Source organism: Cryptomeria japonica, chromosome 1, assembly GCF_030272615.1.
Source record: "Cryptomeria japonica chromosome 1, Sugi_1.0, whole genome shotgun sequence".
NCBI lineage: Eukaryota > Viridiplantae > Streptophyta > Pinopsida > Cupressales > Cupressaceae > Cryptomeria > Cryptomeria japonica.
Genome location: NC_081405.1, coordinates 528,518,474 through 528,546,230, shown reverse-complemented (window position 1 = coordinate 528,546,230; position 27,757 = coordinate 528,518,474). Strand labels below are relative to the sequence as shown.

At 36.1% G+C, this 27,757-nt stretch overlaps 1 protein-coding gene across 9 annotated transcripts in view; it reads right to left on the bottom strand.

Moving 5' to 3' along the window:
* Window positions 1-266: 266 nt before the first annotated feature.
* Window positions 267-27,757, bottom strand: part of LOC131059912 (lipid phosphate phosphatase 2) — a 105,211-nt gene continuing 77,720 nt past the window's right edge. For all 9 annotated transcript variants that reach the window (XM_057992981.2, XM_057992986.2, XM_059219547.1 and 6 more), the window contains one exon: window positions 267-1,034. In XM_057992981.2, coding sequence (XP_057848964.2) covers window positions 709-1,034 — 326 coding nt within the window. In that variant the 3' untranslated portion in view covers window positions 267-708. The remainder of the gene's footprint in view (window positions 1,035-27,757) is intronic.

Sequence of the window (27,757 nt, the reverse complement as noted above, 5' to 3'; positions counted from 1 at the left end):
AAGAAAATGGTTTCAACCAAAGGCAATGACCTAAAACTTGTCTCTAATGATGAAAAATCCATCAACAGAAGGGGCAAATGCATCTGAATCCTGATGCTAAGACTTATGTGATTGGAAATCATCTGTAAGTTGTTTCAGACTGCAAGTGTTGTATTTGAGATGGTGTTACGAAGATCCAAGTACTAATACACAGGCAATTACATTGTTATAACTTATTTTAGAATAAAAGAAAGAACAATCTGGTATTGAGGTGGATTACCACAAACTGAAAAAGTCAAATCAAACTTCATTAGAAATCTGCATCTCAGTCATTTCGATCTTGAACACAACTAGAACTCTTTTACATGTGTACATATTGCAAACCATGTTTAGCAACAGTATTATAGGGTTAACTCATCAATCACCAGTAGTAATACAGACAAGCTGTCCTGTGATTTGCAACTAAATTGCATTTAGGTTGATAAAAAGATTTACCCACTATAACTGTTGAATACATTCTACATTACCTTTACATTCAGCAAACACTAGGCAGTATAATCCAGTAACTTCGTGGAAAACTCATACATAGATTAAGTACTGTAAAATATAATTTACACTGGGATCATCTGAGCCCTGAGATATTGCAAATCAACCTCGACAAGTTCAAAAGTGATGCATGATTTGCAGTGATCTGAAGAAGATTTATGTACCAAATTCAATCTTCCTTCGCTACATGCTAGGCCGCCTGTCTGTGTACAATCCTCTCCCTGTAGATGATCTACCCACAGCTGCCTCTCTCTCAAGACTCTGTACATCTCCTTTGTATTCGACTTTAGAACTCAGACTCCTCCCATTTTCTATATCAAAAAATTGTTCATTTCCCCTGGTTGCCATGTTTATACTTCCTTCTCTCTGTTCTCCATTCATTGTAGTATATGGAACAACCTCTACCTGGCTGTCCTGAGATGTGTTAAATTGCCTGTTACTACTTTCCATGTCCTGTGTACGTGCAACAGTGGTGAATTGAAACTGAAAGTATTCGTATGGTTCAAAGCCTGCAAACAGCGTTTTATATTTTAGAAATAAGCTAGACCGTATTCAAAATTAGCCAGGTCAATATCCAATTAGAATTGAACTAATATATAAAAAACTTAACACCTGTGGCTGATTATAGTAGAACGTGTCACATTTTCGTAATCCATGAGTACACTAGCACATGCATAGACCAATGTCTGAAAATCTATGACAAGTTTATTAAGTTTCCTACCTGAAAGAATTCAATACATTTGCAGGAACCTGCACTGTAACATCTTTACCATAGAAGAATTTCATCTCAAGGAATATATCCCATTAGTTCAAATTCTGGTATTAATAACTATCCGCCTGTCAACTGCCAATATATTCTAGCAAGTAAACTTTTTAGCTGTTTATGTGCAATAACGAATCTTCAGCAACAAGGAAAAGAAGGGCAGAGGCGACAACAGAATAATAGGCTAAAGAATGAAATTAATTCAAAATTTCTTGTTTCAGGAGATTTGCTACAAATCAATATAATATGGAAGCAAATAATGAAAGGCCCCTATTAGGAACATGGGAGCTTTTTCGTTGCAACCCTTCCACATATTTATTAAATTTTGATCTGTCTGTATTTGTACATGGTCTGGGGGAAAATAAACATATTATGCAATAAACTAATTTCTATTCTATTGCAATTTGTTTTATCCAACAAAAATAATTTAAGATAGTTTTAACTACAAGATCACTCTAGTTCGTAGTTTGTTTTGTATCATTAAGCGAATTCGTGATTAACATATCTAAGTTACTGAATCGGCTAAAAACCTAGATGATTCCAAATACAATTTATTTCAGAATTGGAATCAGATCCCATTCACCTATGAATTCGGACAGCATGGATTTTTTTCATTCAGATTCAATTGGAATTATTCTTGCGCATATCAAAGTGATTCCAGATGTGTCAAGCTGACTCCAAGGAAATTTCAACCAAGAGAAACCCTAAAATTTAAGAAATACTACATAAACCAGAAAGCAAGGGCATGAAGAAGATGAGATGATGGTTTTAGTTATCTTTTTTGCATTGTAAAGAAGCCCACGGGTCTTCTAGCTGGTAAAAGAATCGTGTCAAGGAAAGTAGTCCACATTTGATTTTTCCCTTAATCCTACTTACCTCTTCTTTTTCTTTCTTTTTTCTTTGCTTTGTTTTCTGACAACAGAACAGATGGCTTACCTTTGCTTTTTTTAAAGAAAAAAATATTTTTGAGTTTTGCTTGGCCATACACAAGGCAAGTTGTTTATTGTGAAAACCTATTGAAAGGTGTAGAAGTGAAGGCCAATATAGTGCTGATTAGTGATTGTATTATTTTAATATTAAACAATATATCAAAGTTCCCAGACTCGGACTCGGCTCGTGACTCGGCAAAATAAGAAAACCCTTGAAATTTAGAGATTTTTAGCGATTTAAAACTTGTTTCATACACCCATTATTGAATTAAGCTTAAAGACACTATAACATCATCCATAGTCTGAAAACTTGGACTTGGCAAAAACTTTGCAGACCAAATTTGACTTGGTTTTAGTGATTCAACAGCTTAAATAATTACTCAAATTCTGTTAAAAAATGTAAGTTTTATCCAAATCCCTCTGAAATATAGGCAATCAATCATAGGCCAGAAATGATACTCAAATTGTAGACACAGAACTGAATAATTAGGGTGGCCAAACCTGCAGAGCTGCTGGGCTGGGTTATGTTGGAACAGCAGAGTAAAATTGCAAATTGCAACATTGCAGGCTTGGGTTGTAGTAGCAAATGCAGAAGTAGTTCCTTTCCTAGGAGCAGCAGGCACATAGGTTGCAGGCATGTGAGTTGCAAGTGTGTGCAAGTAGATGGGTCACATAGAACAGAGAAGAAGCATACACAACTGAGTGAAAATGCACGATTGAAAAATTGAATGCATGGGGCAGATGAAAAAGTATGAGTGTGCTCAGAGCAGGTTTTACACCATAAATGCACTCAGAGTAGGCCATTGTACTCTAAAAACTCTTTGAAAACTGTTTCTGCCAAGTAGCAAGTTTGAGCGTGATTTACTTGTTTTCCTTAAACCCTTGTGAGTACTCACTGAGTTTTAAAACTATGGGTGCAGATGTTAGAATATGGAAACATCCCTTTTAACTTCAGCATCTGGCATGAGCATGTCCACTAGGCAAGACTTTGCTCCTCCCAAGACACATATTATTGGCAATCACATTACAAAATGGATCTTGCCAGCCAATAATAGCCAGTAGAGTAATTTCAGCCCACACATTGTCAAGCCAAAGATTGAACCCCACGACTTTCCATCCTCAACAGTCAGCAAGAAAAAAATATCATTTCAGCAAGTATCTACAGGAAAAGGCAAGGAGAAAAGCTATGAATACAAAAGAATCACCTAATCTTACCAATTTTTTTGCAGCATTAGCAGATCCAGCACCAAAGAGATAAAAGCCGAGGCCCCAGAGATAATGGAGGTCAATGACACTCGTGACAAGTTCTAGGACCTAAAGAAACAATTTCCTTGAATTCCAAAGATAAAGTTTCAGAACACCTCTAATTTATAGTAGAAGATATTTCAACACACAGAGTGAGAGCTGGGAAAATAAAAGCCACCACTCTTTGCAAATAGATCTCATATGTACAAATCTCCTACTTTGGAAATGTATGGTTAGTTTCATTTACTAAAGCATCAGATGCTTAATGAAGAACACACGTTTCCACAAATTTGAGGAGCACTTGCAGATTTGACTTCTAAAGTTACAAATCCAACTTTAGCTTTGACAAGGACAATTTTAGTTACCAAGGCAGGCATTTCTAAATCCCCTTTCCCCCCACATCCGAATAATGCAACCCCCTAATGTGTATTATAGTTTGGACTAACCTCTTTGACTGCACTTTTTTAAGTGACGCCGGCCGGGTCACGACCATCGGACTCGGTGAGTTAGGGAGTGACTCGCTGACTCCGCGAGTTAGGCGAGTCACGCCCCCTGACCCGTCCAAGCCCGGGTCAAGGTCACCTGGCCCGCTGACTCGCGTGACTTGCCGTGAGTCACGGAACTCTGCAGCCTATATCTATCATGATTCATAACATTCAATTTTAACAAATTGACATTGAATTAGTAAACTGCATTTGTAACATTTATGGTAGTTTTGTTTAGCATATGCATGATATATTGTATTTTGAACTCAATTCTTGTTTTTAGACTGCAATATGCATATATTTATGATATTTACATGTTTTTAATACGAATACACCCAAAACATACCCCACCCCCCAAAAAATTTCACCATACTGACATACCGTACCTATTTACTCATACCTTAATTTCAATTTGGCAACTCAGACATTTATCCAAAGAAATTATATATGATTAACAATTTGGTCTTTGGCACAACCAATGAGAGACAATGAATCTCTAGATATTGCAGCACAGGATTCACTTTCTAGTCATAATCAAACAAGAGTTATTTGCATATATTGACAACAGTGTTGTCGCTAGTGGCCATGCATGATAAGCATGGTCTCGAGCAAATTACAAATATATGTTGTGTTAGCTAGGATACTTCCAGTTAATTAATGTATCTTGGCAGAAAGGATGTCCTCGGCAAGGAACCATCGCCGAGTCTATGGACTCCTTAGAGTCACCAAGTCTAGGTGAGTCTTGACCTAGGGACTTGGCCATTTTAATTATTTTTTTAAACTTAAAAAATTTCAATGCTTGTTTGGTTGATGACATGGCCATCTAGGATTTTCAAAAAATATGAAAATGGTGTGTGCCATGAAGGTTTTTGTGCTTCGCTCAGACCCCTATAAGGGGTGCTGCCCCTTGACCCCACAAGGAGCGCAGCCCTCATTCCTTGGCAAGGGGTGCTGCCCCTTGACCCCACAAGGGGCGCAACCCCCAACCCCCTGTAAGGGGTGCTACCCCTCAACCCCGTTTTGGTTTTGCCCCCAAACCCACATCAAACTAAGTCTAAGCAAGTAATAGGCCAATGATAAATCATGATCATAAAAAATCTACAAAATACATATCCCTCTTTGCAAAGCTCTGCATCTTCAATATACACCTCTCTAGCATCAACAATATTTTCTTCCTTTACCATCTCTTTCTTTACAACCAACCTCTCTACACTTGGCTCCTATAAATTCTCCACCATCCCCACGCCATCCAAAGGACATTTTACAACTTCTACTACATCATCTTTATTTTCCTCGATTTCTAATGCAACACCACCCACAACTGCGACCTCTTTCTTTTCTTCTTCCATGCCTTCAACAAGACATGCTCCTATATCTACAATCAATTTGAGCCATTCTTCCTCTACTGCTGAACTCTTTCTTCACTTCCCTCTTTTGCTGTCAATATTTCCAAGCCTTCACAAAGACTTGCTTCTACTACAATCTCTTCCTTCTTCTCAGGTTTAGCTTCCAAGAGGCTATTGGTTCTTCTCCTCTTTCAAGATGACATCCTCATCTTCATTGATCTGCTAGTCCAATAAGGGACCCTCAAAGTCCATCATCTTCGTCTTTGTCACAATCTATTTGTTCTCGTTCTCCATGCCTTCCAACTGACATGTCTTTGCTACTAACTCATTATCTTCTTCATCTTCATTGGTTTCTTCATCAAAAATCGGACCTTCCAAGTCCTCTACTATAGCCTCTTTTTCTTCTTCAGTGCCACATGCAAGGCACTCTGTTGCATCTTCCTTCTTTCTTTCAATCAAAAGATCATTAGAGAGACAATAACCCTCACCTCTTTCATCTCTACTCTTATATCATTTAGCTATTGTTGCATCTCTATCATTTTATCTCTTAATTTCCTCTCTCTTCTCACAAGTACAAGAATCCTTAGAATCCATCCAATAAAAAATGGCATTTTCTTCTTTCTCTTTTCCATTTAAATTTCTCAAAACCTCTAGACAAATCCTGGTGCAAGCTGCCTCACGTTCAGCACTCTAGTTGCACATTCAGGAACTCCTACTCCACAGATTCTCTTACCAACACTCTCAAGCTCCCGTCCAAACTGCCTCACATTCGACACTCTATTTGCACACTTGGGAACTCTTTCTCCATAGATCCTCTTACCAACACCCTCAGGTCTTGGTGCAAACTGCCTAATGTTCCATGCTCTGTTTGCACACTCAAGGACTCTTACTCCGCAACTCCTCTACATTACTCCTCTTGCAACTTGCACATATGCACACTCCACACACATATCCTAGTGCCAAACTACCTCACGTTCGGTGCTCTATTTGCACACTTAAGAACATTGCTCTACAACAACTCAAGCACTCCACCCACAGATCCTAGTGCAAGACTACCTCACGTTTGATGCTTTGTCTACACACTCAAGAAAACTACTCTACAACAACTCATGCACTCCACCCACAGATCCTGGTGCAAGATTGACTCGCATTCGATGCTCTGTCTACACACTCAGGAACACTACTCTGCAACAAATTAGACACTCTACCCACAAGTCCTAGTGCCAGACTGCCTCACATTCGATTCTCTATCTACACACAGTCCACCCACAAATTTTGGTGCAAGACTTTCTCACGTTTGGCGCTCTGTTTGCACGCTTAGGAACATTGGCTCTCATACCATTGATGAAGGGTACTCCCCTTACACACGCAAACACATGCTTTGATACCACTGATGAAGGGGACTCTCCTTACACACCCAAACTCATGCTCTATTACACTTGATGAGGGGTTACTCCACCCAACATTCACACACAACATAACAAAGAGAATAACACAAAAGTTTGTAAAAAGTAACTTGCCTTATATTTCTCAATAAAAAGAAATACAAATTTAGAAAAATACAATGCTTTAGCCTCATGGGCTTTACAAATCCTACAAGCTAGAGCTAAAAGCAACACCTCTAAAACTCTAAAATGAAGAATTATTTCTCCCAACTATGAATGATTCAACTTTGAATTATGAAATAACTAGCCCAAGCCCCTAATTTATAGCATTTTTGTGCCGTTTGGAAATCCCACAACATGGCCACCAAGAAAAACAACACAGGGTTTAAGAGGCATGGATATCTTGTTATGATGGGACTGTGTTTCTGGTGATGCTGAGTTGTGCATGTGTGTCTTGCTTTGGAGTGCCTGGCTTGTGGTCTACTTCAATGTGTGCTGGGTGTTTTAAGGCTTCTGATGTGTTGGACTATCAACTATTGCAATGATTACCTTGGGTTTGATAGCATGTATTCTTGGGTTAGTGCATGTGGGGGACTTAATATATATTTGGATGAATTTATTCATTAGATTAATGAGATGTGATATTTTACTTGTTTTTTATATTAAATCTATAATGTTGGTATATTGGCTAAATGTGGATCAATTCTGATTTCGGCTTTGAAATGTGTATTGAGATAGATTAATATTGTAATTTGGAATTATTGTATTTTCAGATATCAAAGTAAAATGTTGAAATGTAATGTTAGCTTAATTAGTTATTGAAAGGTAGCAAAGCTATATTTTTCGATATTTTATTTTGTTTAGGATATTATACACTTAACGTTGCAATTGATTATACATGTTACGCTCAATTATTTATTATACCCGTGACGATATGAAATTGTTATGATGTACTAACTATGCTAATGATGTTGACCACAATTGGGGGATATTTATATGCCCTTCAGCCATGATGTCTATGCATAGGTACCAGTGTCGTTTGTTGAGTGATGCAAGTACCGGGTATCAACTCCACCTGGCTCCACAAATCTAAGCATACCCTTACCCAATGGTGGTTAATAAGAGACAGCACACTGGCCAATCTGTCACCTAACCTTACCAATTATACCTCATTGAGGACAATTTCCTTCTGTTTTTGAGTTTACGCCCCAACTACCACAATTGGTAATGTCCAAAAAACCCAATCTTTTGTGGTTGTCCCATAAAATCTATTTGGGCATATAGGATTAAGTTGCATTTCATCACCAATTTTACTATATAAATGAGTTTAAATGGTTTTAGTTATAGTTTAATATTTAAATGTTAAAACATACCTTATGTGTATTCATCGTGTTGGCAAATGCATAGTTAGGCTAGTGGTGCCTTTTGGGAATTTATAAATGTGATATAATTTTGATTATTTCATTTGTTTTTTGTTGGGGTGAATAGTAATTGAGTTTTATATGGTGAATATAGAGTGATCTTTGGATAGTTTTATTAACAAATTTCTTCTCGAAAGCCCTACTACATTGCAATTTTGATTGGATCATTATTGGAGATCTATTGAGAGGATTTTTGTGTGTAGGAGCTCTTTGGATTAGTCTCGGTGAGTTCTCTTTGCTACTCAAAGAATTTGAAGTTTTTGCTCAAGATTGAGGTATGGAATTGATTTCTCCCCTATTTTACATTTTTATTGCTTCAAAATGGATGCATTGGATTGATATTATGATTTCAAACACTGTATTGTCCTACCCCAATTTGTACCCAGTTTTTGCACTATTTCCCAATGATGATTTGTCAAACAATTTGCATGATTCTGAAGATGAAAGGTTTCTTGATTGCAGATATATTGTTTCAAATTGTAATGGTTTCATATAACCTCGACTAGCAGAGCTTTAACACAACTTTCATGGCATTTGGTGTTCATTCATTGAAAGAAGGATACATTGATTTGATTAATAGACAACAATCAATTCATAACTCGCTGCTGTTATTACAAAGATAGAACTGATATAGAAAGATCAGATTTTCATCAAGTGCAGATTATAAAAAGTAACAGTAGCCTATGACAAATTACACCACACAAAAGCATTTAGATCTGACCTTCATAGAGTGCTGCCCGTTGTTTTATTGTTGCAGATAACTCACTGTTTCAAAGTACCATATTTCCAGCTTCATTTAGTTTTAGTAGGTAAGCAATAAGGAGCTGTTATGAGTCTTCAAACAGCCGAGTCCTCCCTTTTCAAACCACAACTTTCAGACCAGAAATACCCAGAGACGCATGACTAAACAAGTTTACTATCACTTCCGTTCGGTGCTTAAAATAAATCTTAAGGTGTCTTGTGTAGACTTATAGGGTGATTTAGTCCCCTCTCAATGTTGTCGAGAAGTATTAGCCGGTTTTGTGAAGTTTAGAGATTAGAGTCAATCTGGGTTCGTTTGAGACAATGTAGAAAACCTTGTAAACCCTTGCAAGGAGGCATAGGCATAGTTCAGGCTTGTGTGAGTGTGTTAGGATCTTGTTCAGGGAGTTTAGAGTGGATTAGAGGTAATTAGGGTCAACATCATCACCTCCCTAGTGCATAGTTGTCACCTAGTAACTAGAGGTATTGTTTGGCACTTCATCTCCACACCTTTTTGTCGTTTTCATGTTTCTCAGGGGTCATCAAGGTATATTGACCACACCAATGTGTTTGTAGTGTCCAAGGAACCATGTTGTGTAACCGGTCCACTCACTGCCATGGACACTAGCGTGTCTAGAGGACAACAAAAGAAACTTGAAACAGAGGACTACAGCACAAAAATTGGACTAATGTGCAAGTTTAGGATTAAGCCATATCGCACTAGTGTCCTTCTGGCACGCAAGTGTCCTAACACATTGTCCTTGTGCAAGTGTCTTGATAGTGTCCTTGTGGGTGCCCATGTCCAATCAGTTTGTCTGACAAGGTTTTCGGAGGCATAAAGGGCTTGTTCGACCTCACCGAAGTTGTCAGTTAGAGCTTGGTGTTTCTAGGGAACCACTGACGTGTCCTAAGTGTGTTTCAAGTAAGTTTGCATGGTGTCAATGGCATCAATTTGTGAGTTGGTGCTCATTGGAGGATATCCGTAATACCTATGGCCTAGGAGAAGGCCTAGTTTGCCGAGTAGAAGTTGTCGATATGGGTACGGGTACGTGGGTACGGTACGCCGGTACGGCAAATTGTTTTGGAGGGGGGTTTGGGTATGTTTGTAAAAAAAATATAAAAAATCATAAATATATACATATATGCAACCTAAAAAGTAGAAACAAAAATTAAATTTATAATCCCAAATATCATCCATATGCTAAACAAAACTTGGACCTATCATATATGATATAAATATAACAAATTTAATATCATATATAATATAAATATAACAAATTTAACTTTAAATTAAAAAATAATTAAATATTCCTATTTAAAATTAATTAAAATACAAATTAAAATTAAATTATGTAATTTTAATTTGTATTATTATTTTTATAAATAAGAATATTTAATTAGTTTGTGATTTAGAAGTTTGTAAATAAAATCATTAGAATATACAATAATATATGTTTACTTCATAATTATTAATAATTTTATCTTCTTTAAACTAAATTTAGATATTTAACATGTATAAATATAATTCATTAAAACTATATTTCAAAATTAAATTTCTAAACAAACAAATAATTAAATAAACATAAAAGAAGCAGTAAAATAAACAAATAAAATAAACAAAAAAATAAAAATAATAAAAATCTAAAACTATAGTTGAAAAAAAAAATTGAAACAAAAAAACGATGTAATGCCTACCTCCTACGGTGCCCAACCTGACCGTCATTCTCCTGGTCCGCGCCCAACACCTTGCTCCTACTTCACGCCTTGCCCACCGTTTCTTTTTTGCTGCGTCGTGCCCTCTTTTCCTGCGTCATGCTCTCTTTTCTTGTGTCAAGTTCCTTTGGCTTGCTACTAGCCACACACAATAAATGAAAAATACGTTTTTTTGCGTTTAGGGTTTTAACTTTTTGGCCCGATTTCATCCAAAAAGTGAAAAAAAAAATCGAAACTCGTGCCTCACGTAAAAAAAAAAGCGATGGAATCGCCACATCATTGTGGATGTGTCGGTATTCATGGTGGAAAGCACATAACCGTTTCAGGAAATAATTGCAGGAACCCTGTCCGATTCCACATGGATTCCAAGACAATATAGATTCTAAAACGCCACATACTTGGATTGGGCAAGAAATTTGGACGAATCCATAACTTAGCTCTTGTAATATCTACAAGGGTCTTGTCTATGTCAAATCTCTCTGTAGGCCTTGTCTAATGTGTTTGAATACCTTCCCCTATGCTCAGTAGACATTTTGTGGCTTAAGTCTTTTGCTAGTGCAATGTCGCAAGTCAACAAGTTGTAAGATCGAGGTTTGGGATATTGTTCTTCTATAAGATGTATATATTAAACTTAAATGTTTCAAAAAAGAAAAAACATTATTCCATGCATTCTTATGTCTTTTTAGTCATATCCTCGGGGGTTCCTTGGCGGGCCATTACACATAGCCAATAAAAGACCAAACATTGCAAGTCTCTTCAACTTCCAAAGTTGGGTGCCTAAGAGAGAGATCCCTCCATTTGCTTTGTAACTCTTCAACTTCCCTAGAGTGGAAGCCTAAGAGAGAAACTGTTCCTTTATCCTTTGTAACCACCACTTGACATATGTTAACGAGTCTTTTCCTCTTCCCAAAGTGGGCACAAAGGTAGGAAATTCCTTCATTTCTCTTTTTAATTATCACTAACATGTGTCCACTTCTGAAAAATACATTTACCATTTAACATAGGCCATTAATAATAAATAATGTCATCTCCTATGTCCCCTTGAACACTTTCCAAGGTACATGGAGACACATAATAGCCTACATTTAGCCATTGTTAAAATAAAATTATTCACCAAACTTAACCAGATTAAATAAATATTTTAGGTTAATGCAAGATTGTTTACACCCCTGGATGCTCCTGCATCACAAAAGAATGTGACTATGCGTATTCCATGCATTAACATAATTTGTTTTTTTAATTAATGAAGTAACAAATGTGTTCTACAATCAGTACTAAATTCTTGTACTTTTCAGAATAGTACTTAATACATACTACTTGCAGCTGTCTATGCATTTGAGCTTTGGTATCAACAGGTAATTCTCAAGTTTCAACACTGGATCCATCACCAAACAGCAAGCTAGAGCTCTACATGTATGGTGTTATATCTTATACCCATGACATGTTTAAAATGGTTTTCAGATGCATTTAGAACGCACTTGGAGATGTTTGACTTTTTATCTCTGCATGCATGGGAAATAACCAAGACCTTCATGTTGGCATGATTTGTTATTGATGTCATCTGCCTTTTTGTGATCGTATTTAACCTGTCGACATGCTCTGAATTACAGTCTGATTAGTATTATGATTACATTGGATTATTACCAAATCAAAGAGAATCGAGTTGCAGAAATACAGATTTATAATACCTTGACTCTATGCTCCTTGGCACGAGTTTCTGTTTTAATTCTGATCAAATTGGTCTTCAGAGCATGTCTTTGGAAACTCTACTTGTGGTTGAATATTTGTCTTTAAATACACAAGTCAGTTATATTATATTTAATAGTATACTTGTTCTTGTTTTACAACTTCCAAAAGTTGTTGAGAAACTGTCTTACACGTATGAGTTAGTTGCATTATTCATTACTTGAATAATGGTTTGTTTCTAAAAGCAAAGGACAAGTAGTTTGTATTGGAGAGTTTAGTTATTAGTTAAAGGAAATCTAATAACTATGTATAACCGTTGGTAACTATATCTTTTTCTATAAAAGCCTTGGCATCGAAAAAGATTAGTGGTGTTGTGAATTAAAATGTTGATCAGAATACTTGGAAATATATAAGCCATTCTTTGAAATCTTATGAGAACAATCTATTGCATATCGTATTCAGAGTGCTGGTGAAATAATTGATGGTGACAAGCTAGTCTTATCATTCAAAGGTCTGATTTCTGGGAGATCAGAAATGTATGCATTCAGAAACATTATTTGAAGATAATCACAGTTTGATGGTGGTCAAACTTCAGGATGTCTATATTTGAACAAACAGCTGAAAAGGTGGTAATAATGCAGTAATTTCTGTGTAAATTTCTGAATCATTCATAAGATTTCTGTTCTTTCTGTATGTTGCTGATCAATTGATGAATGCAGACATAAACAGAAAAGATATACACAGAGAAGATGATCTAGATGTTTGAAGTTCTGAATTCTATGTTCTTTTTACAATGGTTGAGAGTTGCGGGTTGAATTTATTTGGTATAAGGTCTTAGTGATACATTTGATAATACTGGTTGCATCATACAGTGGTTGTAATAACTCAGACATTCATATCTTTATTTGTTTTCAGTATACAGAACTGGTGTACAGTTTGAAAAATTGTAAATGTGTGTAGAGTTGGTGCTTATAAGGGTTTGGTAACTCTATTGGGTTGGTGCCTAAAGATTGATTGGGTTGGTGCCCAAAGAATTGTAATCATTTCAACTGTGAGGCCAGATTGGGACAGTAGATCCTAGTGGCCTTTCTCACCGTTATGTTCCCACATTGGGTTTCGACGTAAAATCTTGTGCCTTGTGGTTTTGCTGTTGTTCCTTTTCTGGTTTCAAAATTGCTTCATGTCTTACATCTTTCAATTTCAGATTTAAAGTTTGATTTTCTAGAAAGGATTAAGGTTATTGTGCTACTGATTCACCCCCCCCCCCCCCTTCTCAATAGCACTATTGTATTTTACAATTGGTATTAGAGTGAGTACTTGCAAAAGAGCTAACAAGTCTAAGTTGATTCTGGCAATTAGAACACATGGCATGTCAGGAAGGAGCATCTTCTAATAAAGCACCACTTTTTGATGGAACTGATTATGCATTTTGGAGTATTAGGATGGAAAGTTATCTGGCTTCAATTGGTTTTGACGTATGGATGTCTGTTGAGAATGGTTATACTAAGCCTACTCATCCTTTAACTGATCCTGAAGATAAGAGGGATTATGAAAATAATGCAAAAGCTAAGAATGCAATATTATGTGGATTATCTAAAAATGAATTTGTTAAAGTTATGCATTGCAGCACAGCTAAGGAGATTTGGAACAAGCTAAAAGGTATTTATGAAGGCAATGACAAAGTAAAGCAAGCAAAGTTGCAGACCTACAAAGCCAGATTTGAAGAATTGAAAATGAAAGAAGAGCATATCGCAGATTGTCTTCTCAGAGTCGACGAGATAGTCAATGCTATCAAGGGTTTAGTTGAGAAAGTGCCTGAAGCAATAGTTGTTCAAAAGGTATTGCGATCTTTACCCTCTAGATATGATGCAAAAAATTTTCCTATAGAGGAAGCAAGGGATCTTACTAAACTCAAATTAGATGATGTTCATGGAATATCAACCGCATATGAAATGAGGATGACAGGTGGTGAAGAAGCTAGAAAGGAAGTTGCCTTTAAAATTGGTAAAAAGGTAAAGGAAGAGAGCACAAGTTCATAAAATAATTTAGAAGAACAATTGGCTAACTTAGTTAGAAAATTTAAAAGGGCTGGTAAACTTAAAGGAAAAACTTCTCTTAAATGTTTTAATTGTGGGAGAAGTGGGCATTTTGCAGCCAGGTGTCCATATTCTAATAGTGATGAAGATGAAGGCTTTAAGAAGAAAAATAAGGAACGATCTTCTTATAAGCAACATTCGTTTCTTAAGAGAAAGAAAAACTTGTGTGTTAAAGAAGGCAATTCTGATTCTGATATTAGCAAAGTTTCTGATTCTGATTATTGTGCAACTTTGTTTATGGCCTTAGGATCTTCTTCTTCAAATTAAATTGATAATAACTTGTGTAGTGATGCTGAAAGTGAAGTGGATCTTGAAGGAGAATTGATGTGTGCTTTAGATGAAAATGGCAGATTAAAAAAGGAAAGATCTCAACAATTGAAAGATATAGAAGCCAAAAATCTGATTATCACAAACCTGAGAGTTGAACTTGAGGAAGGTAAAAGACGAGTAGAGATGGTAAAATCTGAACTTTCTTTAAAACATGAAAATTGTTCAAAATTAGAACGTGAAATAGTTTCTTTGAAACAAGATATTGAAAAGTTAAATATAATGTCAGAAAAACAAACTAAGTTTGACAAAAGTTCAGATATGTTAAAAGAAATGTTGGTCAAACAGAGAAAGACTAACAATCAATCAGGTTTGGGTTTTGAAAAAGGTGAGAGTTCACATAGTACAAAAATTAACAATTTTGAATCACAAGGAAGGAATAATTGGTATTCTAGAAGATTTTGTCCTTTCTATGGCTATTGTAATTTTTGTAGCTATTTTGGTCACAAAGCAATCAACTGCAAAATCAGGTCTAGAAGACGAATCAATTTTGTTAGTCCAAATTCATTTGATCCTCTCAGGAGTCTTAGTGTGGTTTGTTTTAAGTGTCAAAATGTTGGACATATCGCACCAAACTGTCATGTGAGTTTTACAGATTCTGGAGACAAAAAGGAAATGAAAGTCTAGAGGAAGGAGAAAAGATCTCTTGTTGTTGAAACAACCCTACATGTAGCAAGAGAGAATCTTTGGATAGTAGACAATGGTTGTTCCAACCACATGACAGGTGACAGAAGCAAGTTTTCTACATTTACAAATTGGAGTGATGGTCCGGTAAGATTCGGTGACAGATCTTCAATACAAATCCGTGGTAAAGGTACTTTGAATGTTAATGGCATTTTGGAAGCAGATAATGTATGGTATGTTGATGGATTAAAGTATAATCCGCTTAGTGTTAGCCAATTATGCGACAATGGTTACTTTCTAAATTTTAAAGCACATGCATGTGAAATAAGAAAGTCTAAATTAGTAAAATTAATTGCTGAAGGAAATTGAACTGATAGTAACGTTTTTGACTTAAAAGAAGCAAAAAATAGAAATTGTTTGATAAGTCAGGTTGATGAGAGTTGGATGTGGCATAGGAGACTAGGCCATGTTAATTTTGATAATCTTGTGAAGATAAGTTCCATGAATTCAGTAAGACATGCCCAAGATTGTTAAACCTAAGAATATTATTTGTAAAGAATGTCAACAAGGTAAACAAACTAGAATCAGTTTTAAGCCTAAAGAATATTTAAGTTTGCAACCTCTTGAATTAATTCATACTGATCTTTGTGGTCCAACAAGGACTAAAAGCTTGAAAAATGAAAGGTACTTTATGTTATTTGTAGATGATTTTTCTCGTATGACACGGGTGACATTCTTGTAAGAAAAGTCGGAAGCTTTTCATAGGTTTAAAATTTTTTGGTCTATGGTAGAAAAAGAAAGTGATTTTCATATTAAATGTCTCAAACAAATAAGGGTGGTGAATTTCTTTCTAACGATTTTGTGGCTTATTGTGAAGAGCATGGCATAAAAAGACAATATTCTACAGCCAGGACACCACAACAAAATGGTGTGGTTGAAAGACGAAACAAGACTCACCAAGAAATGCCATGGACTTTGCTTAATGAAGCAAAAATATCAGACAGGTTTTGGGTGGAAGCAATACATACAGTGGTTTACACTCTCAACAGAGTCCAGTTGAGGCCACATAGCAAGAAGACTCCATATGAGTTATGGTATGGTAAGACTACTTCGGTGAAGTATTTTAAAGTGTTTGGCAGGAAGTGTTTTATCAAAAGAGAAGTCATGGTTTGAGTAGTTTTGATTCACGTTGTGATGAAGGGTTGTTTTTGAGTTATTCTACACATAGTAAAGCCTACAAATGTTGTAACAATAAATTGAGCATAATAGTTGAATGTGTTAATTGAAAAATTGATGAGAATATTCAAAGTGACAACTGTGAAGAATCTGTTGTTGAATCTGATATTGTTGTAGAAGTTAATCCTAATAATACTTCACATGTTTCTGGTGCAACTAATTCTACAAATACTCCTGATAATGATGTTGAATCTAATTCAGAAACTACTAGTGATTACTTTTGAGAATGTTGATGAAAAGAAACCTTCTAAGTTTGTTAGAAAGAATCATCCCGAACAACAAATAATTGGGCATAAAGATGATGGAATTCAAACTAGGAGAAAAGTTGTTAATTATAATGAATAAGCTTATCTATCTTTATTGTCTGAAATGGAAGCCAAATCTTATAAAGAAGCTAGTTCAGATATCAATTGGATTAATGCAATGAAGGAAGAATTAGCACAAATTGAGAAAAATAACACTTGGGAATCGGTTCCTAGACCTTCTAAAAAAAATATCATTGGTGCAAAATGGGTTTTCCGAAATAAACTGAATGAAAATGGCAAAATTGTTAGAAGTAAGGCTAGATTGGTGTGTAAGGGTTATGTTCAAATTGAAGGGGTTGATTTTGTTGAAACACTTGCTCCAATAGCTAGGTTAGTAGCAATTCATATGTTTTTGGCTTTTTCAGTTTATAAGAACTTCAGGGTCTAGTAGATGGATGTTAAATCAGCGTTTCTCAATGGATTTTTGGAAGAAGAGGTTTATATGGAACAACCTAAAGGTTTTGTATGTGCAGATAAAGAAGATTATGTGTGCAAGCTTAAAAAGGCCTTATATGGTCTTAAACAAGCCCCTAGGGCTTAGTATTCTAGGCTTAATCAGCATCTTTTATAGAAGGGCTTTCACAGAGGGAATGCTGGAAGTAATTTGTATTTCAAATCTATTGGAGATCAGGTATTTGTTGTAGTTGTATACATTGCTGATATTATTTTTGGTGGGAATGCTGATGTTTGTAAGAATTTTGCTAATCAGATGCAAACTGCATTCGAAATGTCTATGATTGGAGAATTGTCCTATTTCCTTGGATTACAAGTGTCACAGTTGGATGCAGGAATACTTTTGTCACAAACAAAATATACCAAGGAGATGCTTAAGAAATTTCAGATGGAGAACTGCAAGCTAGGTAGCACACCAATGATTACAGTTTGCAAGTTGAGTAAGAATGATGATTCACTAGCCATAGATCAAACAAAATACTGATCAATGAGAGGCATTTTGTTATACCTCACAACATTGAGACTTGATATTATACAATCAGTTTGTATGGTTGCTCGATTTCAAGCTGCTCCTAAAGTTTCACATCTTAATGCAGTTAAAAGAATATTTAGATATCTCAAAGGTACTCTTGATTTCGGTTTATGGTATCCTCGATTTGATGATTTTACTTTTGACTACATACACAGATGCTGACTGGGCAGGTTGTGTAGATGATAGACGAAGCACCAGTGGTGTTGCATTTTTCTTGGGGAACAAGTTGGTTGTGTGGTTGAGCAAGAAACAGGACTCAGTCACTTTGTCTACACCAGAGGCTGAGTATGTTGCTGCTGCCTCTTGTTGCACACAAGTCTTGTGGATGAAACAAACCTTCACAGATTTAAAGGTGGTATTTGATAGCCCTATTCCTATATTTTGTGATAACTCTAGCGCTATCAATATTTCCAAGAATCCAGTTCTTCATTCTCGTACGAAACACACTTCTATCAAATATCATTTTTTCAAAGAAAAGGTTGTTGAACATGAGGTTTATCTTGACTGTGTTAATACTAAACAGCAGTTGGCAGATATCTTTACAAAGCCTCTTCCTATAGCTACTTTTGAAACACTTCGTCAACATCTTGGTGTGGTGGCTTTGCCACCCTAATTCTGGTTTCATTTGTGCATCCTCATAGGGGGAGTGTCTTTCACTGTTTTTCATTTTGCCCCCACCCTTTGCCATTCATGTCAAAGGGGGAGAAGAGTGTGGATGGTTGCATGCTGCTTTCAGATTTACTTGTGTTTTCAGATTTTGCAGCTTTACTGGTGTTTTCAGATTTTCCAGATCTGGTGGTGTTTTATGTTTGACCGGTGTTTTCAGATTTTGGCTCAAGATTGATTGAGGTTTCAGTTCTATTCTTACTTCAGACTTCAAATGTATGCTACAGTTTTGATCCTGTTGTGAGGTTGTTATGATAGGATGACAATCCAATATATGCTCCAGCTTTGTTTTGGTGTGGCAGATTTGATTTTGCAAAGCTGATTTAGTGATGTTGCAGATTTAGTTTAGTGGAGTGTTGACATCAATGCCAAAGGGGGAGACTGTTGGCATGATTTGTCATTGATGTCATCTGCATTTGTGTGATGGTATTTAACCTGTCAACATGCTCTGAATTACAGTCTGATTAGTATTATGATTACAATGGATTATTACCAAATCAAAGAGAATCGAGTTGCAGAAATACAGATTTATAATACCTTGACTCTATGCTACTTGGCACGAGTTTCTGTTTTAATTCTGATTAAATTGGTCTTCAGCGCCTGTCTTTGGAAACTTTACTTGTGGTTGAATATTTGTCTTTAAATACACAAGTCGGTTATATTATATTTAATAGCATACTTGTTCTTGTTTTACAACTTCCAAAAGTTGTTGAGAAACTGTCTTACACGTATGAGTTAGTTGCATTATTCATTACTTGAATAATGGTTTGTTTCTAAAAGCAAAGGACAAGTAGTTCGTATTGGAGAATTTAGTTATTAGTTAAAGGAAAACTAATAACTATGTATAACCATTGGTAACTATATCTTTTTCTATAAAAGCCTTGGCATCAAAAAAGATTAGTGGTGTTGTGAATTAAAATGCTGATCAGAGTACTTCGAAATATATAAGCCATTCTTTGAAATCTTATGAGAACAATCTATTGCATATTGTATTCAGAGTGCTGGCGAAATAATTGGTGGTGGCAGGCTGGTCTTATCATTCAAAGGTCTGATTTCTGGAAGATCAGAAATGTATGCATTCAGAAACAGTATTTGACGATAATCACAGTTTGATGGTGGTCAAACTTCGGGATCTGTCTATATTTGAACAAACCACTAAAAAGGGGTAATAATGCAGTAATTTCTGTGTAAATTTCTGAATCATTCACAAGATTTCTTTTCTTTCTGTATGTTGCTGATCAATTGATGAATACAGACATAAACAGAAAAGATATACACATAGAAGATGATCTAGATGTTTGAAGTTCTGAATTCTGTATTGTTTTTACAGAGGTTGAGAGTTGTAGGTTAAATTTATTTGGTATAAGGTCTTGGTGATACATTTGATAATACTGGTTGCAGCATACAGTGGTTGTAATAACACAGCCATTCATATCTTAATTTGTTTTCAGTATACTGAACTGGTGTTCAGTTTGAAAAATTGTAAATGTGTGTGAAGTTGGTGCTTATAAGGGTTTGGTGACTCTATTGGGTTGGTGCCCAAAGATTGACTGGGTTGGTACCTAAAGATTGATTGGGTTGGTGCCCAAAGAATTGTAATCATTTCAACTGTGAGGCCAGATTAGGACAGTAGATCCTAGTGGTATTTCTCACCGTGGTTTTCCCACATTGGGTTTCCTTGTAAAATCTTGTGCCTTGTGATTTTGCTGTTGTTCCTTTTCTAGTTTCAAAATTGCTTCGTGTCTTACATCTTTCAATTTCAGATTACTAATGCATTGGTAAATAGTACTTATTTTATTTTTATAATTACATTCTATTGATACTTGGTAAATGGGTTTTATTATATTTCCTACCTACCGTTAATCGTTATTGGTCAAATATAATATATGGTGGGGTAGGTAAGATTTATTGGTTTTTGGATTATTTTCATTGGCCAGTTTTGAGGCTAGGTTTTTGAATGCAATTCTTTTTATTAGGCAGCCTGTGCATTGTGTCAGGTTACCATTTGGAAGATTTCTTCTGCATTTGATTTGGAGTTTGAGGATTTTGGCTTTGGATTGTTGCGCTTTTTCAAATTTTCCTTTCCATCACTTCAAATTCCAGGTTGGAGGATCTCTATTTTGCATTTTATTTTTCGAATCTTGTTTTCTCCGTGTCTGCAAAAAAGATTGTTTTCCAGGTGTATTGGGAAAAATAAATCTATCTCTACAGTTTCCTGTTGTTTTGGGGCTAAATATTTTATGGAAAAATTATAGCATATAGTTTTATAATATAGTTTTGGGGAGAAATTTATTCTATTACTTTGGCCATGACGTGAACGCACGGCTCTGTGATCTTGTCTGTGTTATTCTTGTTCATGGCTTGTGTTTTGAGTTTGGATTTGCATTGGTATTGAGAGCCTTATTGTGCTTTTGAGGTCTTGGAAGTGTTTTCGATTCGGAAAGTGCTCTCTATATCTCTTCCTGAGTGAGCTATGGCCGAGAATGGTGAAGCTATGTTTTGTATTTACTCTCATTATTGTTTATGGTTTTATATTTTGTTTATATCAATCTCTTTGTGTTGCCTGGGCGTCTCTATTGAGCCCTTACTCAGGCGTTATTATTGCGTCCTTGAATTTCTTTTCTTTTCGCTAATTTTCTAAGTTCGAGAGTTGATTTTTGCAAATGCACTAATAGAACGTATGCGTTAAATCTTATTGCAAAGGCAAGTTTGTTTTGGGCATATGCGCTCCACTGTGTTTTATATGCGATTTTGAATTTGGTAAATGTGGTATTAGTTATCATATGCATTGTAACTTTCAGTGGATGCAAAATAGAATTTGTCATATGCGTTGTATAAATTTGTAAATGCACTGCAGAGTCTTGTATATGCGTTGCAGGGTTTAGCAAATGCGTGACACTACGTCACAAATGCGCTAATTTGCTCAGATTGTGTGTTTTGGTCAGTTTTCTCAATTTGTTCTGGTTTTTCTGAATCTGTTCTTGTACCAGAGGCTTATGTTGAAGTTTTTTTATGTTTTCCAACATTTTATTTTTACCTGATTTGGTTATTTGATATAGTTTTATGCTTCAGCAAGTTGATATGCCTTGTCGTAGTGGTTTTATGCATCTTCACTTGTTGATATGTTGTGATTATGAGGTTTTTGTTTTGTGTTGCCCCAGCAAGTTGATGAGCCTTGCTATAGAGGACTATTTCATGTTTATGTCTGATTTTGATTGCCCTTGAGATGGCTTTTGATTCATTATTTTGCATTGAGGCTCTTGATTGTTATAGATGGCTTTGAATGCATATGAGTTGCTTATGGATTATTTTGGATGTTGCTATGAGCCTCCTTGTTGTTGTAGTTGTTGTTTTGGAACATGTTAGGGGTAGTGGGCTTTAATGTGATGACTAGGGTCATGAGAGATAGTTTGCTAGGAGGTTCCTTGTAAGGATGCTTAGAGTCTAGACCACCAGGGCACATTGGAAGTTTTGCTTATTGTAAACAAGTGATAACATTAATAATTAATTAGATGAGTTGGGTAATTAGGATTCATCTAATCAAGATAATTAATAGTTGTGAGCCCCAAGACTTGATCCTAGGGAGGATGTTTTAGGATAAGCTTGGGAAGGCCATTGCGATGGCAAGTCAATCTCCCTTGATTCTCTCATAGGTTGAGATGGCTCCACATGTCTATCGGGATTGTGTCTTTCAAGGTAGTGCTTTCTATGTTTTTGGAGGATAGCATGTGATGACACTCCACTCCTACATGTGTCCTATGCTTGTTGATCGTTTATATCTTGATTGATTGAAATGCCTCTGGGAGTTCATATTTGTGATTGCCTTATGATTGAATTATAATTATGTATTGTTGTAGTGCTTTAGTTGTTGAGTCTCTTTGGTTGTAAGGTGTCAACTTAGATCTAGAGTGTATGTTGGGACCTTGTGTCATCTCCTAGCACGAGGGGTGGTTCCTTTGGTTCCACATGGTTGGGTAGTTGATGCCTTCTTCCATTGGGATGTCTTCTTGGATTCTTCATGCATGATTGTGGATTCTTCTTCATCGCAGCTCATGGATGATTATTGTAGCAGATGGATGTAATTGATGTTATGTTATTTGTAATGTAATTATCATGTAAAGATGTGGATGAGATTAGGTGTTAGGAGAGCTATGCTCTTGATGTATAGATCATGTATTTGTTATAGCGGATGTTGCCTTCAGACATAGCATTTGATTGTAGAAAAGAATATTGAGATGTATCATGTTCTTATACTTGAAAGTAATGGATTCATGTCATTAGACGGATTGAAGGATTTATCTTGAAATGAAATAGCTTAATGTTATTGGATGTTGTAATGGAATTCTTATTGTGGTTAATTGTAATAAATAGAAAGGAATCATGTACAGTTTGCATTTAGGTAATCTTAGTAAAAGGAAATGTGATTACGATAGTGGAAGAAATATACAAGGGGATTAGGAACTTTTGGAATTGGTTAATAAAATGAACTTAAGCAATATGGATTGGGTTGCATTGAAAGTATAGCTTATCATGTTGGGATAAAGATAGTAAGTTGCATAACATGAAAGATAGGAATTAAGTGTATTGCATTGTTAATGAACATCTTAAGTATTGTAATGGAAATGAGTAGACTGTTATTGCTTATGTTGGTAGTATAAGTAATGACATTGAGATACCCTAGGGAGAAGATAGTGATGTTATGTTATTCTGCTTGCATAATTAGTTTTATGTATTATGATCCATGTTCGTAATGATTAGATGTTAATGGATGTAATTTATAGATGATGTTATGTGTTGTATTAGATGTTATTTCAAAAAAATTTTATCTCCATTAATAAGTTAGTTGCTTTATTTCTCTGGGGTATTTTGGCGAGCATTACATGAAGCCACAAGCAACTGCCCAAGCGCCCTTCTTATCAACTCCTTGACCTACGAAGGTCAAGTAATAGACCAAACCCCTCTACGAACTGATCCTCATGAAAATGAGGACATTACAATAACGGAAACGATCGACAATAGAAACAAAACGTTCTAAAAAGAAACAAAACAACTAAGGCTAAGATGACCATTATAGAAACATTACATAATTACTTTAATACCCTCTCTTAATGGTCATTCTACTAACTACCCTACAAAAGACTTGACATAATCTACAGGTCATCTGGCCACGAATGCATAGAAGGCTGCCCCCTTCTCCTCAGAATGCTCTACGACATGAGCCTATTGCTAAGACTCTCCCTAGTTTTGCAAAACTTATGACCAAGTCTACCACAATCATTCCACCAATGATGTTGGGTAACAAAGCCATCCATCCATTTATCTAGAGACATTGAGATCAGCTTCTCAAAACTTGCCTAGATAACCCATCATGATTTTTTCTAGAAAAAAATCAGAAAACCCAGAAAACAGCAACACCCTTCATGATTCTTTGCGGAAAAAATCAAAAAACCCTCTAGCAAAGAAAGAAGCCACGATTTTTGAGTGAAACTATTGTGCAAAAAAAGAACAGAAAACCCACGATTTTTTAAGAGAAAATCATGTAAAACCCTTCATGATTTTCTGTGGAGAAAAATTAGAAAATCTATAAACAATTTTTAAGGAGAAAATGATACAAAACCCACCAATCTGTTCAAAAACTTTACTCGTAGCCATCACAAGTAGTAAACAAAAATAAAACTCCCTTTGTGGAAAAACCAAGCAAAACCCTTCCATGACTTTTTGTGGAAAAAAATCAGAAAACCCATGAATTTTTTTAATGAAATAATTCGCCAAAAAAGAACCGAAGCTCTAATGCCATGTAAATATTATTGATTAAATTGATAATTACAAAAGGAGACAAGAATGAGACGGCAAGCTCCTTAAATAAAGAATACAAGACAATCTTTCCATAACGAAAACAATCAATAATAGAAACACAAAAGAAACACTCTAAAAAGAAACAAAATGACTAAGGCTACAATGACCATTATAGAAACATTACATAATTACTTTAATAGGTTCCATAGACTCCAATGACTAACCATCAAATTTCCAGGCCTCATAAACTATTAAGCCTTTACAGAGTTTTGGGGCCAAGACTTCATGGTCATGTTCATTAAAAAAAGATTAGGAGATGTATCAAACTATATCACTCTTAAAGTTTGGACTTTGCATCTGCTCTAACTGAATTGTCGCGTGGTTATTCACATTCTGTTTCAGAAGGCATGTATACTTATTCTATTTATGGACTCTAGTTTTTAAGCATTTGCTGCCCACTCCTACGTTGTACTAGCCATCTTGTAAGTAGTTGAGCAAGTCTTCATGCACTGATGTGCGTTGATATCATAATGAACATTTTTCTTACAAGCAATAACAATAAAGTCAGCCCGTTAATGGGCTTTCAAGGGTTTATCCTTCGTTTTCTAATGAAAAGATAATCTCATGGTCTCCTCCAGACTAGAACTGGATCAAGATAAACTTTGATGGTGCAACTTGTGGCAACCTTGGACCTTCAAGTGCGGGTTGTATTGCATGAGATGAAAAGGGTTATATCTTAGCCAAGGGAATGCAAAACATTGGCAGGAACACAAATAATGTGGTGGAAGCTAACGCTGCACTCTTTGCAGTACAATTGGCTGCAAAATTGAAAGTGGCCAACCTTCATTTGGAGGGATACTCCCAGATTATTATTCATGCAATTTTAAAGGGAAGCGATGATAATTGGAAAATAGATCATGGCATCCAAAGCATTAGGCAACTTCTCTCATCCTTTCAAAATTTCATAGTGACCCACATCAAGAGAGAGGGCAATCGAGAAGCGGATGAATGTGCCATTTTTGCTTTCAAACTCCAAGAGGGTAAAACACAAATTCCCCTGTTTGGCCCCAATGGTCAGGTGGTTGAAATTTTTTGAATTCAAATTTTGGCGAAGGGGATGGATAGCTAAGATTCGATGGTGGAGATAACAGACATTTCCCTTTTCTATGTTTTGGCTTAAATCGATGGGAAAGGACTTTGCCATTAATGCAAAGTTGATGGTGGGATGCTTGTGTGATCAAGCATATCTAGCCCAAATCTGCCGATATACATGTGAACCTGAGACTCATCTCCCGAGAAGTTTTGGTGGCACATTTCTCGGCTAAGGTACCAATTGGTAGGTGGAGGTGAAATTTGGGTGGCCACCTTCAAAGCAATGTGCTTCGGGATGTCATGACCATTTAATGGATTTTACCATGCTGGAATTTACGGCTAAAGTCGAGCTGGAAATAAATTTTCATACACTTGGCATTGATTTCCTGGTTGGCAAAAGGTACAATTGGCTTACTGTCCATAAGAAGAAGGTGGCGAAGTTTTTTATCATTAATGTCAAAGCGCAATTGTTGAATCCATGGGTAAGAGCTCTCTCAACGGAGCAAGATGGAGGCAAACTTTTCTTTAACTACTTGGAAGCGGATGGTAGCGTTCTAGGTGTTGATATTAATTAGGGAAGGGTGGATTCATATTGCCTTGGGCAATATTGGAATCCGCCCAAATAAGGGATGGCCCCTTTTCCCTCCAATGTGGCCCTATCCCCCACGCTATATCAAATAAACACTCAGCGTGCTATCCAATAGGGCCAACCCTATTAACAAGGCAGTTAAAAGGAAATAATTAAAAGTTTAATTATTGGAAAAGCTGACCTAGTTAAGGAGTTCGCTCCATATAAATAAAAGATCAAGATTCATTTGTTATTCACTCAAGTCAATTAGCTCCTTCATCTTATGCGAAAATCTTCATGCTTGCCTAAGTGCGAACTTCAGTCATCTGCAACTACAGCAACCTTCATCTACCATTAGGAGGTGCGAAATTCATCTTGAGGTGTTGGCAAAATTTAGTGAATGCACAGCGAACTGATTGGAGGTCTACCATTCATACATGTACAGCGAATTACTGGAAGGACTACCATTTATGTATACAAAGTGAACTGCTTGAAGGACTGCCATCTAGGTTATACACAGCGAATTCCTTGAAGGCCTACAATCTAGGGTAAGGGAGCAGCAGCATCTATCCTTCATATGACAGTAAGTGATTGTTGAAGGCAGTCACCTCATACGTCTTGTGATAGCAACATCTGAACCTGCAAATACATGAGATAAGTGTTGTAATGATTACATAACTATAATCCATAATCAGATCTAAGGATCTTTTCTGGTTGGGTTTTTCCTCCTAGGAGGTTTTCCCAGGGTAACTGTATCTTGCTCTCAATTTGTTCATTTCTATGTTGTCATTTTCTTTCAGTTAAACAAACTAATTAGAAACTAAATCTAAATTATAAGTTATGTCAATCTGAAAGTGTAAAATTTAACATGGTATCAGAGCTATAGGCTGATGAATACTAAGGGGGGGGGGGGGGGTGAATTAGTATGCCAAAAATCTTTGCACTAAAACACTTACACAGTCTAAAGATAAAACGGTAAAGCAGTCTGACAATCAAACCGGTTATCACACATACAAACCAAAATGTGAATAAAACATTCACCCACAAAAGCAATACAACCATAACACAAGATATTTGACGTGGAAACCCAACTAGGAAAAACCACGGTGAGATGGAACTCACAAGTCACTATCTGCAGAATAGAAACTAGACCGGTTAAGGTCTTACAATGTTCTTCACCAGAACAGATCTTGTTAGGAATCTCAATCTCTGTTAGGAGATAAGTCCGGTTAAAGACTACCTTGTTAGAGGATTTTAGATTCACATGTGTGAACCACCTTGTTAGAGGATTTTACAAAGGCTTTGAGGCCTACCCGATTAAGGGCTACAAACTTGTCAAAGATGTGAGTAATCAACAAGTGTTTGATCTATCTACTAGCACAAATTGCTTGGTTAGATCCAGTATTGCTCACAGCTAATGCATTCCAGCATTACTTCAGTCTCCTCTATCTCTCTCAGTTACAACTCGATCTTCTCTGATAAGATCGCTCTCCACTTCCACCTTAAACCCTAGCTCAACATAAACCCTATTCGCAACTTCTTCAACTACTTAAAAACCCTAGACATGATGTCCTTTTAAAGGAATATGATTTCATGTCGGTCCAATAGGATTACATTACAATTTCCTAGGTTCAATGAATCTAGACATACTTAGTAACACGACACAAGAATCACTGTCAATGTGTCGGCACCGTCAAACAATCGGTGGATTGGTAACTCATCACAAAATGCCAGTTGGTAACTCATCACAGAGTGTTACCGGTTTATACAAAATGCCGGTTGCCGGTTTGACAACAAGGAAGACTGGTAAGAATGTGTTGTGC